Source organism: Belonocnema kinseyi, chromosome 7 (genome assembly GCF_010883055.1).
Source record: "Belonocnema kinseyi isolate 2016_QV_RU_SX_M_011 chromosome 7, B_treatae_v1, whole genome shotgun sequence".
Lineage (NCBI taxonomy): Eukaryota > Metazoa > Arthropoda > Insecta > Hymenoptera > Cynipidae > Belonocnema > Belonocnema kinseyi.
Window position 1 is genome coordinate 954,724 of NC_046663.1, and position 16,300 is coordinate 971,023.

At 21.9% G+C, this 16,300-nt stretch overlaps 1 protein-coding gene across 1 annotated transcript in view; it reads left to right on the forward strand.

Moving 5' to 3' along the window:
- The window catches only part of LOC117177105 (myosin regulatory light chain sqh), a 25,577-nt gene extending 10,270 nt beyond the window's left edge, over positions 1–15,307 (forward strand). Inside the window, exons 2-4 of the mRNA XM_033367595.1 lie at positions 877–1,072; positions 6,627–6,840; positions 14,729–15,307. Of these exons, the coding sequence (XP_033223486.1) occupies positions 883–1,072; positions 6,627–6,840; positions 14,729–14,849 (525 nt within the window). The 5' untranslated portion in view covers positions 877–882 and the 3' untranslated portion in view covers positions 14,850–15,307. The remainder of the gene's footprint in view (positions 1–876; positions 1,073–6,626; positions 6,841–14,728) is intronic.
- Positions 15,308–16,300: the final 993 nt, after the last annotated feature.

The window sequence follows — 16,300 nt, forward strand, 5'->3', positions numbered from 1 at the left end:
GAATAAAAATCCATCTTTTTGGTAAAAAATTAATTTTTTTTCTACTGATAATTCAACTTCTATTTTTGGTTTAAAATCGGTGTTTTTAACTTGAAATTTCAAATGTCAAAAATTAATTTTTATCTTGAAAATCGTATTTTTTGATAGCATTTTCTTTTTTATTTTTTGAAAATTCGATTTTTCCAGGTAAAGATTTATTTGAATAAAAATCCATCTTTTTGGTAAAAAATTAATTTTTTTTCTACTGATAATTCAACTTCTATTTTTGGTTTAAAATCGGTGTTTTTAACTTGAAATTTCAACTGTCAAAAATTAATTTTTATCTTGAAAATCGTATTTTTTGATAGTATTTTATTTTTTGAAAATTCGATTTTTTCTGGTAAAGATTTATTTGAATAAAAATCCATCTTTTTGGTAAAAAATTAATTTTTTTTCTACTGAAAATTCAACTTCCATCTTTGGTTTAAAATTTGTGTTTTTAACTTGAAATTTCAACTGTCAAAAATTAATTTTTATGTTGAAAATCATATTTTTTGATAGCATTTTCTTTTTTATTTTTTGAAAATTCGATTTTTCCAGGTAAAGATTTATTTGAATAAAAATCCATCTTTTTGGTAAAAAATTAATTTTTTTTCTACTGAAAATTCAACTGTGAAAAATTAATTTTTATGTTGAAAATCGTATTTTTCGATAGCATTTTCTTTTTATTTTTTGAAAATTCGATTGTTCCAAGTAAAGATTGATCATTTTAGTTGAAAATTAATTTTTTTAGTTTAAAATTCAACCATTCGAGTTGAAGCCTGAGTTAAATATTGACAAATTCCTCGAAATTCTTCAAGAATAATAAAAAATGGTTGATTGAAAAACATTTTTTAGTTGAAAATGTCGTCCCGCAAAACCGCTGGTCGTCGTGCGACCACCAAGAAGCGTGCACAAAGAGCGACCTCTAATGTATTCGCAATGTTCGATCAGGCTCAAATTGCCGAGTTCAAAGAAGCTTTTAACATGATTGATCAAAATCACGATGGCTTCATCGACAAGGAAGATCTTCATGATATGCTGGCATCCCTAGGTAGGATAATTTCATACTTTTATTTAAAATCTGATTTAAATTGCAATTCAAAATTTAATAACAATGATATTTCATTTTTTTTTAATATTTTTCCTTGAAAAGTCAATAGTGTTTTGCAAATTTTTTCTCGACGGAAGAAAAATTTGTTTTTTTAGTTGAATTCAACTGTTTTTATATTTAAAAAATGTAATCTTTTTGGTTAAAAAAGCAATTACTACATTTTTCGTTCAGAATTTATATATTTTTTTAAAATGAAAATTAATTTTTTGACCGAGAATTTTAAAAATATTTATCAAATAATCTGTTCAAGTTCAATTTCAAAAGTTTTCAAAATAATTACTTGAATTGTTATCTATTTTAATTATGAAATTATTCAGTTATATTTTAGATTCTTATTTTATTATTATTTTTACTATTTTTAAACTATTCAATTTCAAATTTTTTTAAAGTAAATTCTTGCATATTTTGAATAGAATTTTTGCAAATTTTAAACGAAAACATTAGAAACTTTTTGAGATTTCTGAAAGGCTTAAAAAAATAAAAACATTTTCGTAAGATTCATAGAAAAATTGCAAATAGTTTTTCATTTTGGAATATTATTTTAAAAAACTATTTAAAATGATTCTTAAAAATTTCGAAAATTGTTAAAAAAGAATCTGGAAGATCTTAACAATTTTCTTTTTAATTTGCAGGATTTTTTTTTTTAAATGATAGAGAAAATTCTATTTATTTCAAAAGATATTTAGAAATTCTAAAAAAAATATGAAAAATAATTTGAAAGTTGAATCAATTGAAACCAACTTCTGGATTTCTCAAAATTTTGAAATAAAATTTTTAATTGAAAATAATTTTACTTCTAATTTAAGAACTTTTAAGTTGAAAAAAATCAAAAATTTTAAAGTTTTTAACTTAAAATTGTTTAAAATAATATAATTCTGGAAAACTGAAAGTCCATTGATTCTTAAATTTAGAGCATTGAACATTTTTATTACAAAAATTTCAATTTAAAAGAGTATCTTCTATTTTTTACGTGTAAATTATTGAGCAATTGAATACAGCATTTTTGAATTTAAAAACTTTTAAACTTCAATTTTGAAAGTTTAAAATTCAAGATTTCTTAAATGGATTTTTTTTCTGTGATTAAAACGGCCATTCTCTTGTTAGAAAACTAAAGTCACTTGTTAAAAATGAATTTTTTGTCGTTGAAGATCTATAATTTTAATTGAATATTAATTTTTTTTTATCGAAAAATGAGTTATTTGGCGAAATTTCGTTTTTTTTTTGGCTGAAAATTTAATTTTCAGTTGAAAAATCAACTTCTTTAGCCTAAAAACTCGTCTTCTTATGGTAAAAATCAATTTTTAAATTGAAAATTAATCTGTTTGTTTGAAATATAATTATTCCAGTTATAGATTCATCATTTGGATTAGAAATTCATCTTTTTGCTTTAAAGTTTAACTATTCTGGTTCAAAATTGATCAATTTACTAAAAGATGCATTCACTTTGTTGAAAAATGTAACTATTTTTTTGTATATTTATTTTAACTGAAAATGTTACTATTCGAATTAAATATTTCATAATTTTAGTGGAGAAATAATCTTTTTAATTAAAATTTTAACTATTCCATTTAAAGATCCATTTTAAGTTAAAATTTTAGTTAAAAATTCATTTTTTTAGTTGAACATTGCTTTTTTTAAACTGCTCATTTCCTGGTTTTCAATTTATCTTTTTTTGGTTGATAATTGATTTATTTTTATAAAAATTTGTCTTTTTTGGTGGAAATTAATCTTGTTGGTTAAAAATAAGATTTTTGGTTGAAAACTGAAATGTGTATTCCAGTTAAAGATTTATCATTTTAGCTGAAAATTTATATTATTGTTTCAAAATTGAATTATCTTCTAGTTGAAGATCCATCATTTTATTTGAGAGTAATTTAGTTTGGTTACAAATTAATTTTTTTACATGTCTTTTTGTTACATGTTTCATTTTTGGATGAAAATTTTATATTTTTTACTTTAAAAAAGTCATCTTCTTAATTGAAAATTCATCTTTTTTATTTGAAAATTAAACTATTTCGTTTAAAATTCATGTATTTTGTTGAAAAATCTTCTTTTTAGGTGAAAAATAATTCTTCTTGTTTAAAAATTCATCCTTTTGGTTGGAAATTTTAATATTCCAGTTAAATATTCATAATTTTAATTGAATATTCATTTTTTGGTTTTATAATAAAACTACTTTGTTGAAAGTTGAACTCATTTGTTACAAGTTGATCTTTTTTGTTTAAAATTAATTTATTCCAGTTAAAGATTCATTATTATAAATGACAATTTATCACTTTGGTTCCATTTTTTTAGCTAAAAATTAAACTTATTCCATTTTTTGTTGAAAACTGATATTTTTTAGTTCAAAATTCAACTTTTTGATTGAAATTAGTTATTGTTTAGTGTAAAAAATTCATCTTCTTGGTTGAAAATTTGTCTGTTTTATTTGAAAATTTTACTATTTCGTTTAAAATTCATTAATTTGTTGAAAAATCGTCCTATAGGTGAAAAATAATTTTTGTTAAAAGTTCATCTTTTTGGTTGAATTTGTTTTAGTATTTCAGTCAAATATTCATCATTTTAATTGAATATTAATTTTTTGGTTTCATGATAGAACAACTTGGTTGAAAGTTGAACTCTTTTGTCAAAAATTCATCTTTTTTGTTTAAAATTAATTTATTCCAGTTGAAGATTCATTATTTTATATGGCAATTTATAACTTTGGTTGATTTTTTTTAGCTGAAAATTAAACTTATTCCATTTTTTTTTTTTTTGAAAATTGGTATATTTTAGTCCAAAACTTAACTGTTTGGTTGAAAAATTTTCTTTTTTAGATAAAATCAGTCAACTTGTTAGTATGAAAATTTTTTTTTTTTATATATTTAAATTCAACTATTTCGTTTAAAATTCACATATTTTGTTGAAAAATCGTGTTTTTAGGTGAAAAATAATTTTTGTTTAAAAATTCTTTTTTTTTATTTAATAATAAAACTACTTGGTTGAAAGTGTAACTTTTTTGTTAAAAATTCATCTTTTTCGTTTAAAATTCATTATTTTATATGAAATTTTTTTACTTTAGATGAATTTCTTTTTAGCTAAGAATTAAACTTATTCCATTTTTGTTTTTGATGAAAATTGGTATTTTTTAGTTCAAGATTCAACTGTTTGGTTGGAATTTTTTTTTTATTTAAAAAATTCAACTTTTAGGTTGAAAATGTTTATTTTTTATTTTAAAATTAATTATTTCATTTAAAATTCGCGTATTTTGTTGAAAAATCTTTTTTTTTAGGTGAAAAATAATTCTTCTTGTTTAAAAATTCATCTTTTTGGTTGGAAATTTTAGTATTCCAGTCAAACATTCATAATTTTAAGTGAATATTCGTTTTTCGGTTCTATAATTTAACTGACTCCAGTTGAAAACTGATATTTTTTAGTTCAAAATTCAACTTTTTGGTTGAAGTTTTTTCTCATTTGTTTAAAAAATTCAACTTGTTGGTTAAAATGGTTATTTTTTCTTTTAAAATTAAATTATTCCGTTTAAAAATCATGTATTTTGTTTAAAAATCGTCTTTTGTAGTGGAAAATAATATTTTCTTGTTTATAAAAAGAACTTCGGGATGTAGAAATTCTTAATTTAAGGTCTGGAAAACAACAAATTAATATTGATTAGAAAAACCTTATTTCATCGACTTCACCCAGATTATTTATATTCTAAATAGTTTGGGATTAATAAATAAAAAAAATCTGGGTCAAGGGTTTTCCGTAACAATATTAATTTATCATTTAAAAATTAATTGTTTTGTTTAAAAATTTTAATGCTCCATACAAATATTCATAATTTTAATTGAATATTCATCTTTAAAAATTCCAATATTCAAGTTAAAGATTTATAATTTTAGTTGAAAATTCATCCTTTTCGTTCAAAATTCAATTATTTGGTTGAAAATTAAACTCTTTTTTTTTAATTTATTACTTTGTTTCATTTTTTTTGTTAGAACAGAAACTAAAATATTTCATTGTTGGAAACTGGTATTTTTTAGTTGAAAATTCGTCTTCTTTGTTTAAAATTGTATTATTTGGTTGATTTTTTTTTCATTTATCACTCTTTCATTTTTTTATATAAAAATTACACTATACCACTGTTTGTTGAAAACTGATATTTTTTAGTTGAATCTCCAACTGTGGTTGAAAACTCAATTATTTGGTTGAAAATTAAACTATTTTTTTTTAATTTATCCCTTTTTTAATTTATTTAGATAAAAATAAAACTATTCCATCGTTTGTTGAAAACTTATATGTTTTAGTTGAAAATTAATCTTTTTCGTTTAAAATTCAATGTTTTGAATCTTAATTAAACTCTTTTTTAATTTATCATTTTGTTTAAATTTTTGAAAATAAAAATTTAACTATTCTTTTTTTTCCAAAATTTCTCTTATTTATTTGAAAATTCACCTTTTTTGTTTAAAATTCAATTATTTGGTTAAAAATTAAGCTCTTCTTTTAAAAAAAATTTCAATTTGTTTATTTTTTTAAAGATAAAGATGAAACTATTCCATTGTTTGTTGAAAAATGATATTTTTCATTAGAAAATTCATCTTTTTCTTTTAAACTCTAATTATTTGGTTGAAAATTAAACTCTTTTTTTTTAAAAGATAAAAATGAAACTATTCAATTTTTTATGGAAAACTTATATTTTTTAGGTTGACAATTAATCTTTTTCGTTTAAAATTCAATTATTTGGTTGTTAATTAAACTCTTTTTTTAAATTTATCATTTTGCTTAAATTTTTGAAGATAAAAATTTAACTATTCTTTTTTTTTCAAAATTTCTCTTATTTATTTGAAAATTCACCTTTTTCGTTTAAAATTAAATTATTTGGTTTAAAATTAAGCTCTTTTTAAAAATTTATCACTTTGTTTATTTTTTTTAAGATAAAGATGAAACTATTCCATTGTTTGTTGAAAAATGATATTTTTCATTAGAAAATTCATCTTTTTCTTTTAAACTCTAATTATTTGGTTGAAAATTAAACTCTTTTTTTTTAATTTATCACTTTGTTAATTTTTTTAAAGATAAAAATGAAATTATTCCATTGTTTATGGAAAACTGATATTTTTTAGTTGAAAATTCATCTTTTTTGTTTAAAATTCAATTATTTGATTGGAAACGGAACTCTTTTTTTTTAATTTATCTCTTCAATTTTTTTTATAAAAATGAAAATGTTCCATTTTATTTACTTTTTTAAAGATAGAAATGAAAATATTCCATTGTTTATTGAAAACTGATATTTTTTAGTTGAAAAGTCGTCTTTTTTGTTTAAAATTCAATTACTTGGTTGAAAATTAATTTTTTTAAAATGAAAATTAAACTATTCTATTGTTTGTTGAAAAGTGATATTTTTTTAGTTGAAAATTCAACTGTTTGGTTGAAAATGGCTCTTTTCTAGTTGAAAATTCAACTAACAGGATTTGAGTGGAGACCCTGTGATTACACTTTAATCCTATCCATGCAGGAAAAAATCCGACTGACGAGTACCTAGAGCAGATGATAAACGAGGGTCAAGGTTCGATCAATTTTACGATGTTCTTGACGCTCTTCGGCGAGCGGCTTCAGGGAACTGATCCTGAAGACGTGATCAAAAATGCTTTTGGCTGTTTCGACGAAGAAAACAATGGCCACATAAACGAAGAACGTCTTCGGGAACTTCTCACAACAATGGGCGATCGGTAATTTTCTTTCTTTCTTTCTTTCTTTCTTTCTTTCTTTCTTTCTTCCTCTTCTTCTTTTTCCTCCTTTTCTTCTTCTCATTTATTCATAACAGAACAATTTAATCTACTCAGATCTATGCAAATTTAGTTTTCTAATGGGGTAAAAAAGTGCACCAATTACTGTGAGACTACTTATTAATGCCGATAAAAAAAACCTAGATCGAATGTACCATTTTTTCTACATGAAAAGACGGTTTGGTTCAATAATGAGATGCAAAAAATAATTCTTTAATCGATTTAACCCTTAAAGTGCTTCGTGGGTGTTTGACACCCCAAGAAATTTACAAACTCTTAGAAACCATACTTAAGCATACTTTAAAAAAAATCCTGGTTTATTTAACACCCAGTGTGCACTTAGTGAGTGAAAAAGTAATTTTAAAGCAATTTTTTTTATTTTTGTTTACTTTCTAACGTAAGTATATCATATAAAGTGATATATATTTTTTTATTTCATACTTTTTTTTTTCTTGTAGATGGCTTATAACTTACGGCTGCGTCACAAAGTCCCTTAATTTTTATAATAATCAATCGATTTCAAAGAAACAAATCTGATTGATCATTTTATCGCAAAATTGACTTTTCAACTGTGCAAAGAAATATCTTTTTTGAAAGCACCCATGTTGCAATATTTTTTTACAAAAGTGCACTATTTCAAAAGTATAGTCATAAATTTTCAGGTTAAAATAATTAAAATTGCGTGAGTTATGAATTTTTAAATAAAAAACTCATTTTTTCACTTTTTTCAATAATTTGTTTAACAAACTTAAAATAAATAAATGGTTATAAAAGCAACTCTACCTAATAAAAAATACGTTAAATTATATCGAATAATTTTATTGTAACAAAATATTCAATAGGGGTTAAACAATACATGATTAAATACGCTGGGGTATATAACACCCACGATGCACTTTACAGTGATTTTTACCATGTATGCACTTTAAAAGTTAATAGTTTTTTATTTAAATTTGGTCCAGCTTTTTATAGAATTGAAAATAAAATTAAAATTTATGCAAAATTTACAAAAAACAATTTTTTTTAATATACATTATAATGGAGTTTATGTCAGTTAATTTATAAATTGTCATGTCTAAGACAGGACCAATTCAGTCCGAAAGCATAAATAAACAATTTATTATTACATTTTCAGTTAAATAATTTTCAACTAAGAAAGAGGGAATTTTTGACAAAACTTAAATTTTCAACCAAATTTATGAATTTTTGATTTTAAAAAACAATTTTGAACAAAAAATGTAATAGCTGACATTTTCACCAAATAATTAAACTTTCAATAAAAGAAATTATTAAACAAAAAATACGAATTTTCAATAAGAGTTGAATTTGTAACCATGATAGATTTTTCAATCGATAAAGAAAAGTAATATCCAAAATTTTGAGTCTTAAGTCATAAAGACGAGTTTTTTCTTAGAAAAAAGGTTGAATTAGCAATCCAAAAATACGTATTTTACTCAAAAATAATTAAATTTTAGGCTGAAAACGATCAATTTTCTAGCAAAAGAAATCAACTTTTATCCAAAATAAATCATCTTTAATAAAAAAAAATTAATTTGAACCATAAAGTGTAATTTTGAACTCAGAAAATGAATTTTATACCAAAAAAGACAAATTTATCACAAAATAGATCAATTTTAAACTTAAAAAAGGTCAATTTTTGAACAAAAAATAAGTTTCTAACCAAATTAATTTTCAACGAAATAGTTATATTTACAAGAAAACATATCAATTTTCTACCAAAATAATCAAAAACATCTATAAAAAAAATATAGTCCAACAAAATTAAACAAAAAAAAGACAATTTTCAAGACAATATATGAATTTTCAACAAAAAATAAAATAGTTTAATTTTGATTTGGAGAATTAAGTTTTTTATCAAATAAAATAAATTTTTAATAAAATACATGCATTTTTAGCCAAATGTTTCAATTTTTAATGGAATTTTTATCCAAAAAGACTAATTTTGTATTAAAAAAATACAAATTTAGTTTAAAAATAAGTTTTTAATAGAAAAAACTCATTGGCAACCACAGAAACGAAATTTAAGCTAAAAAGATGAATTTTCTAGAAAAAAAGAATAATTTTTAATAAAATACATACATTTTGAACCAAAAATTAAAATTTTTAATTGAATAATAGTTGAATTTTCAACCAAAAATGTTTACTTTCTACATAAAAAAAGACAAATTTTGAACAAAGAGTATAATTGTTTGATTTTAATTTAAAAAAATAAGTTTTTAGTCAAATAAATTTTCAACGAAATAGTTACGTTTTGGACAAAATAAATGAATTTTCTACCAAAAGAATAACATTTCTTTTAAAAAAATTACACACCAAAAATTTAGCAGAAAAGAAAAAAAAATTTGCAACAAAATAAATGAATTTTCAACCAAAAATAGATGTTTAGTTTAAAATAATTTGTTAACCAAATAAGAGAAATTATTAACAAAATACACGAATTTTCAGCCAAATATTTTAATTTTTAATTTAATTTTCAATCAAAAAGGATAATTTTCTACCAAAAAAATTCGAATTTTCATCTAAAAATGATAGATTTCCAAACAGTTTAATTTTAAATCAGGGAAAACAAAAATATATAAACGAATAAATTGTAAACGACATTAGTTACATTTTCAAACAATTAAATGAATTTTTCAAAAAATGACGAAAAAAAATTTTGTCCAAAAATGGAATAGATAAATTTATAGTATAAAAATCAATTTTCAATTTAAAAAAACAACCAATTTCCAGCCACAGAAATGAAATTTCAACCAAAGGTTAATTTTCTGCTAAAAAATAATAATTTTTTTATAAGATACAAACATTTTCAACCAAATGTTTCAATTTTCAACAGAATCTCGACCTTATAGTTAAATTTTCAAGCAGAAATTTAATTTTATATCAAAAAGATTAAATTTAAAATAAAATTCGACCAAAAGATTTGCTTAAATTTGTAGTAAAACAATTAATTTCCAATAAAAAAATCATTTTCAATCAAATAATAAAATTTTCAACAAAATATTTTTATTCTTATTGGAATTTTGAACCTAATAGTTAAACTTTTAACCAAAAAGATTAAATTTTAATAAAAAGAAAAATTTCGACGAAAGATGGAATATTTAAATTTTTAGCTACAAAATTAATTTTCAATCAAAAACATGAATCTTAACCATATATTTTAATTTATAATGGAATTTTTAACCAAAAAATTATTTTTTTAATTAAAAAAACAGACTGAGCAAAATAGATGAATTTTCAACCATAAAAGATTAATTTTCTACAAAAAAGGTGAATTTTTATACAAAGTAGATACATTTTCAAACACCTTTTTTAATTTTAAAATAAAAAATATCACTGTTCAACCAAATATTTTAATATTAAATAATAAAAAAACATTTTCAATCAAAAATAGAATTTTTAAATTTTCTGTTAAAAATGTAATTCTTAAAAAAATACTGGTTTTTCAACAGAATATTTAAATTTTTAGTTGAAAAAATTGAAATTCCGCTCCATTTCAAAAATACTCTGTTCCAGTGGAAATTATATTTCTTTACTGAAACTCCCTGTCCTAAAATAAATTTTATTTTCAACCTAAACGATGAATTTTTAACTAAAATGATAAATATTCAACTGGAAAAATCTCATTTTTAAACGTAAATAAAATTTATAAAGTAGAAGAATAAGTTGAAATAAAAAAAATAATTTTATACAACAAAAAAAAGCGATTTTCAATGAAATAGTTAAATTTTATAACAAAAAGATTAATTTTACACAGAAAATGTGTATTTTTCACAAAATAAAAAATTACAATTTTTAAAGAAATAGGTCATTTATACATAAAAAATATATATTTTTAACAAAAAAAAGTCAAATTTCGACAAAATATTAAATTTTTTAGTTGAAGAGATAATTTTAAAAAACGGACGATTTTTTTAATAAAATAATAAATCTTTAACTAAAATAGTTGAATCTTAAACAAAAAAGTTGAATTTTGAAGCATAAAGCTTAGTTTACTGAAAAAAGATGAATTTTTAACAAAGTAAATCAATTTTAAAACAAATAGTTTAATTTTGAAATAAGAAATATCAATTTTCAAGCAAATAGTTGAATTTTTATTTAAAAAAGACGAATTTTCAACAAAAAAATGAGTTTTTAGCGAAACAAATTAATTTTCTGCCAAAAAAAAGAGAATAATTTTAAACAAAATTAATGAATTTTCTAGAAAATATTTCAATTTTTCATGGAATTTTGAACCTAATAGTTAAACTTTTGACCAAAAAGGTGAATAAGTAACTAAGAAGATTAATTCTCTACCATAAAAGACAAAGTTTAAACAAAATACAGAAATTTTCAAAAAATTAGTTCAAGTTTCAGATTAAGAAGATTGATGCTCAAACAAACATGATATAGTTTAATTTTCTCTTAAAAAAATCATTTCCAATAAAAAAACAACTAATTTTCAATCCAAGAAAATAAATTTTTAACCGAAAAGATTAATTTTTAGCAACAGCAAAATTAATTTAAAAACGAAAAGGTGAATTAGTCATTTTGTGAATTACTCGTTTGTTAAAAATTACTTTTGTACTTTATTCCTGTATAATATTTAACCATTTTGCTAAAAATCCTTCTTTTTTTTTGGTCAAGTATTACATTTTTAACTGAAAATTTAAATATTCTATTTTTTGTTAAAAATTCTTTTTTTTTTTTTAAATAAAAATTCAACTATTTGCTTGAAAATTGATATTTATTATTTTTAAATTAAACTATTTGTTTTAAAATTGATTTACTTTGTTGAAAATTCGTTTTTTTTTTTGTAAAAAATTAACCTTTTTGCCTGAAAATTAAATTTTTTTGTATAAAATTCAACCATTTCAGTTAAAGATTTATCATTTTATTTAAAAATGCATTCATTTTTTTTAAAAATAATTTCTTCAACTGAAAAATGAATTGTTTTATTTTTTATTTACGTGTTCGGTTGAAAAATCGATTTTTTTCTAAAAAATTCTTTTGTTGAAAACATAATTTTTATTTATAATTCAAGTATTTTTTTGAAAATTGATATTCTTTTGTTTTGTGAAAAATTCACCTTTTCTGGGGAAAATTCATCTGTTTGTTATAAAATTCCAGTTGAAGGTTTATTATTTCAGTTGAAAATTCAACAATTATTTCAAAGGTAATTACTCTTTTTTAATTGACAATTTAACTATTTAATTAAAAATCCGCTGATTCGATTGAAAATCGATTTTTTTTTAATAAAAAATTATTTTTTCCATTGCAAGTTATTCTTCTTGTTTATAAATTTTTCTTTACGTTTAAAAATGAGATTTTCCAGTTAAATGTTTATCATTTTAGTTGAAAATTCATCGTTTAGGTTGAAAATAAAATCACTTGGTTGAAAGTTAAACTTTTTTTTAAAAGTATTTTTTGGTTGAAAGTGCATCATTTTAATTAAAAATACATTTATTTGAACGTAAAGAAATTTTTTTTGACAAAAATTTAAATATTTTGTCGAAATTTTGCGAATTTTTTTGTATATAAAATACAATTATTCCAGTTAAAGGTTTATTATTTTAGTTGAAAATTCAACAATTCGGATGGAAATTTCTCTTTTTCTAATTGAAAATTTAACTATTTAATTGAAAATTCGCATATTTTGTTAAAAATCCGATTTTTTTTCTCTAGAAAATTATTTTATTATCTGCAGGTTATTCTTTTTAAGAATTACATTTTTAACAGATAATTTAAGAATTCAATTTTTGATTGAAAATGTTTTTTTTATTTAATATTCAAATATTTGGTTGAACTGTGATATTTTTTATTTAAAAATTAAAAAGGGTGTTTGGAAATGTATCTACTTTGTTTAAAAATTCACCTTTTTTGTTATAAAATTCAACTATTTTAGTGGAGGGCTAATCATTTTAGTTGAGAATTCAACAATTTCGATTAAAATTTAGGTAAAAATTAATTTTTTTGTGTTGAAGATTAATCATTTTCATTAAAAATTCATTTATTTGGTGGAAATGTTAGTTATTTTATTTTAAAAAAATATTTTTTTGCATTAATAGGATGTTTTTGCCGATAATTTAACTAATTGTTTTTAAAATTTCTTTATTTTTTGATTGAAAACTATTATTTATATGAACTAAAAATTAAAATATTATTCCAGTTGATTATTGCATAATTTTAGTTTAAAATTCGACATTTTGTATGGAAATTGTTCTTCTTTATTTGAAAATTCATCTTCTTTGATTAAACATTCATTTGTTTTTAAGTTGGTATTTTATTTTTGGTTGACCATTTACATTTTTCAGTTAAAATTAATTTGTTGTTGTTGAATCTTCAACTATTTTAGTATTTTTCTTCTCTAATTGAAAATTCAATTATTCCGTTAAAAATTCCTCTGTTGTTGAAAAATTGTATTTTTTAAGAGAAAATTGATCCTTTTGGTATAAAATTTAACTATTTCAGTTAAAGATTTACAACTTGATTTGAAAATTCATCACTTTGTTTGAAAATGTTACAAATTTTGTTGAAAGTTATTTTTTTTTGTTTTGTTGAAAGTTACTTTTTTCGTGAAAAGCAATTTTTTACGTTAACAGAGTGTAATATAATCCAAACTAAAAATAACTTAAATTTTTTCGACAATTAATAAGCAGGATTTTCTAAAAAATGTAAGAAAAATTCGATTAATTTTAAAAGATTTTGAAATAAAATTTTGAAGCTTTTCAAGGATGTTTAAACTATTTAAAATTAAAATAATTTAACTTTTAATTTGAACAGTGTTCAGTATAATTTTTTATTTTTCAATTTTTAATGTTTCTAGCTTAAAATTGCTTAATGTGCATCGTGGGTGTACTATACCCCAGCGTATTTAATCATGTATTGTTTAATACCCATTGAATATTTTGTTACAATAAAATTACCAGATATAGTTTAAGGTATCTTTTATAAGGTAGAGCTGATCTTATAGCCATTTATTTATTTTAAGTTTGTTAAAAAAATTATTGAAAAAAAAGAAGTAAAAAAATGTTGTTTTTTTTACTTAAAAATTCATAACTCAGGCAATTTATTTGCACAGTTGAAAAGTCAATTTTATGATGCGCTGTCGTAAGTTATAAGCCATTTACAAAGAAAAAAAGTATAAAATAATCGACAAAAAATCATTATTTCACTTCATATGGTATACTCACGTTAGAAAGTAAACAAGAATCAATAAAGTTTGCTCCAAAATAACTTTTTCACTCACTAAGTGCACACTGGGTGTATAAAACCCCACGATTTTTTTACATCCACTTTCAGCAGCCGCAGTACGCTAAACGACTTTACTTCCAGTTAGTGTCTCCAACTAAAGCTAGATGGCGACACTTGCTCATTTTTTTCAAATTAAGTATGGTTTATAAGAGTTTGAAAATTGCCTGGGGTGTCAGTCACCCACAATGCACTTTGAGGGTCAACTCTAGATGGCCACCGTGGGTGAAAATTACCCCAACAGTTTTTTAAACTACTCCTAAAGTCTGTTAATTCGTTCAACTTAGCTGGTATGTTACAATATTTTATTGAACAATTTTGGTGACAAAAACTATTAAACCTTTTTTTTTTAAACCTCCAAGAATATCTACATATTTTTTAAAATTTTTAGAACTCAATATTACTGCAGAATCTGAGTTTTTATGATCTTGGGTTTAATTCACCCACTGTGACCTATATGCGATATTCTACTGAAGTGTGACCATCTAGGGTTAAAAAATATAAATTATTATTTATGAAAATGAATATAATAATAAAAATCATTAATTTCAATAAATATTAAGAAAAATGTTGATATTGTCAGATTCACCGACGACGAGGTGGATGAAATGTACCGCGAGGCTCCAATCAAAGGATCCATGTTCGATTACATCGAATTTACTCGAATCCTGAAGCATGGAGCGAAAGACAAAGATGAGCAATAAGAAGATCTAAAAAAAGCTTGTCGTCCTCAAGAGCATAACAAAATTTAAAAAAAAATGTTGCTCTTATTCCAATCAGATGAAGCATTTCAGTAATCTTTAAATGGTTGCAAGTCCAACATATTTCTCTATTTTACATAGTTAATTGCCAGATTATTGCAGGTTTTTTTTTACTGTCTCTCGAGCATCACTGTCAGGTGGGAACTGACTTTATATCAATATTAACAGTTATTGAAAGATTAGTTTTCAGGATATAAAGTGTATTTTAAGAAACTTTATGTGAAACATTTAAGTTATTTCTTCCAAGAATCTAGATTTAGAAGGCTCTGCTCTAATTTATCAGCGGCGTCCTGTAAAAATCACTTAATTCTTCATTTACATTCATGTTGACCAAGGAATATTGGCCTTTGTATTTTGTATTTTAATATTACATAAGTATTATAACAGTACCGTTGAAAACCTTCAGAGTTTTTTTATTAGAAATATCCTTTTCCCGAAATCCTTCCCTGTTTTGTCTTACAATGAGAGGTAGCAAAATGTTACTGTGATAAGTGTTTATGGTGTAAGGCCACTCTAGGATTTTGGAAAAATCTATTGTTTTTTGCCCAAACAATACTTTAGAATTGATTTATTAATTAATTTACAACTCATTTGGCATTTAGTTGATTTTTTACATTCTTATTTCTTTCTTTTTTTTATTATATTTTATAATTAAATTGCAATTAATACAAAAAAGGTACACTAGTGCGATTTTTTTGCAATGTTAATATTAAATATTTAAAATATTGAACATATGATGAACATCTAGCATATATTGCGCATATTTTACAAATATATTTAATCATATTGAGGATAAACCGCTATAGCTGTGTCTGCGCAAATGCTAATAAAATAAAAAATTTCCGGTGCGAATTCGCACCAGCGTACCTTTTGAGGGTTAATAATTCTGATCAATTTAGAAAAGTGATCTTAGTGAAAATTATTATTTTTGGTGTGTTTAAAGATTAATCTTTTTTTGAAAATGTAATGTTAGCTAAAAATTTAACTATTCCAGTAAAAAATTCAACTATTTTTGTATGTAAAAATTAAACTAATTGTTTGGAAACTTATGCAGTTTGTGGAAAATTATGATTTTTTTTAAATTCACCAGTTAAGTTGAAAATTAATTTCTCCAGCGGAAAATTCAACTATTTCGATGTAAATTCACGTATTTTGTTTAAAAAATGGATTTTTTTGCTTAAACAATACTGTAGAATTATTTGATTTATTAATTAATTTGCAATTAAAATTACATTTAGTTCTTTTTTTTAATTGATATTCTTTTATTATATTTCATAATTAAATTACGATTAAATTACAATTAATACAAAAAAGTACATCAGTGCGAATTTTTTTTGCAATGTTAATGTTAAATATTTAACATAACGAACATCTAGCATATGTTACGCATATTT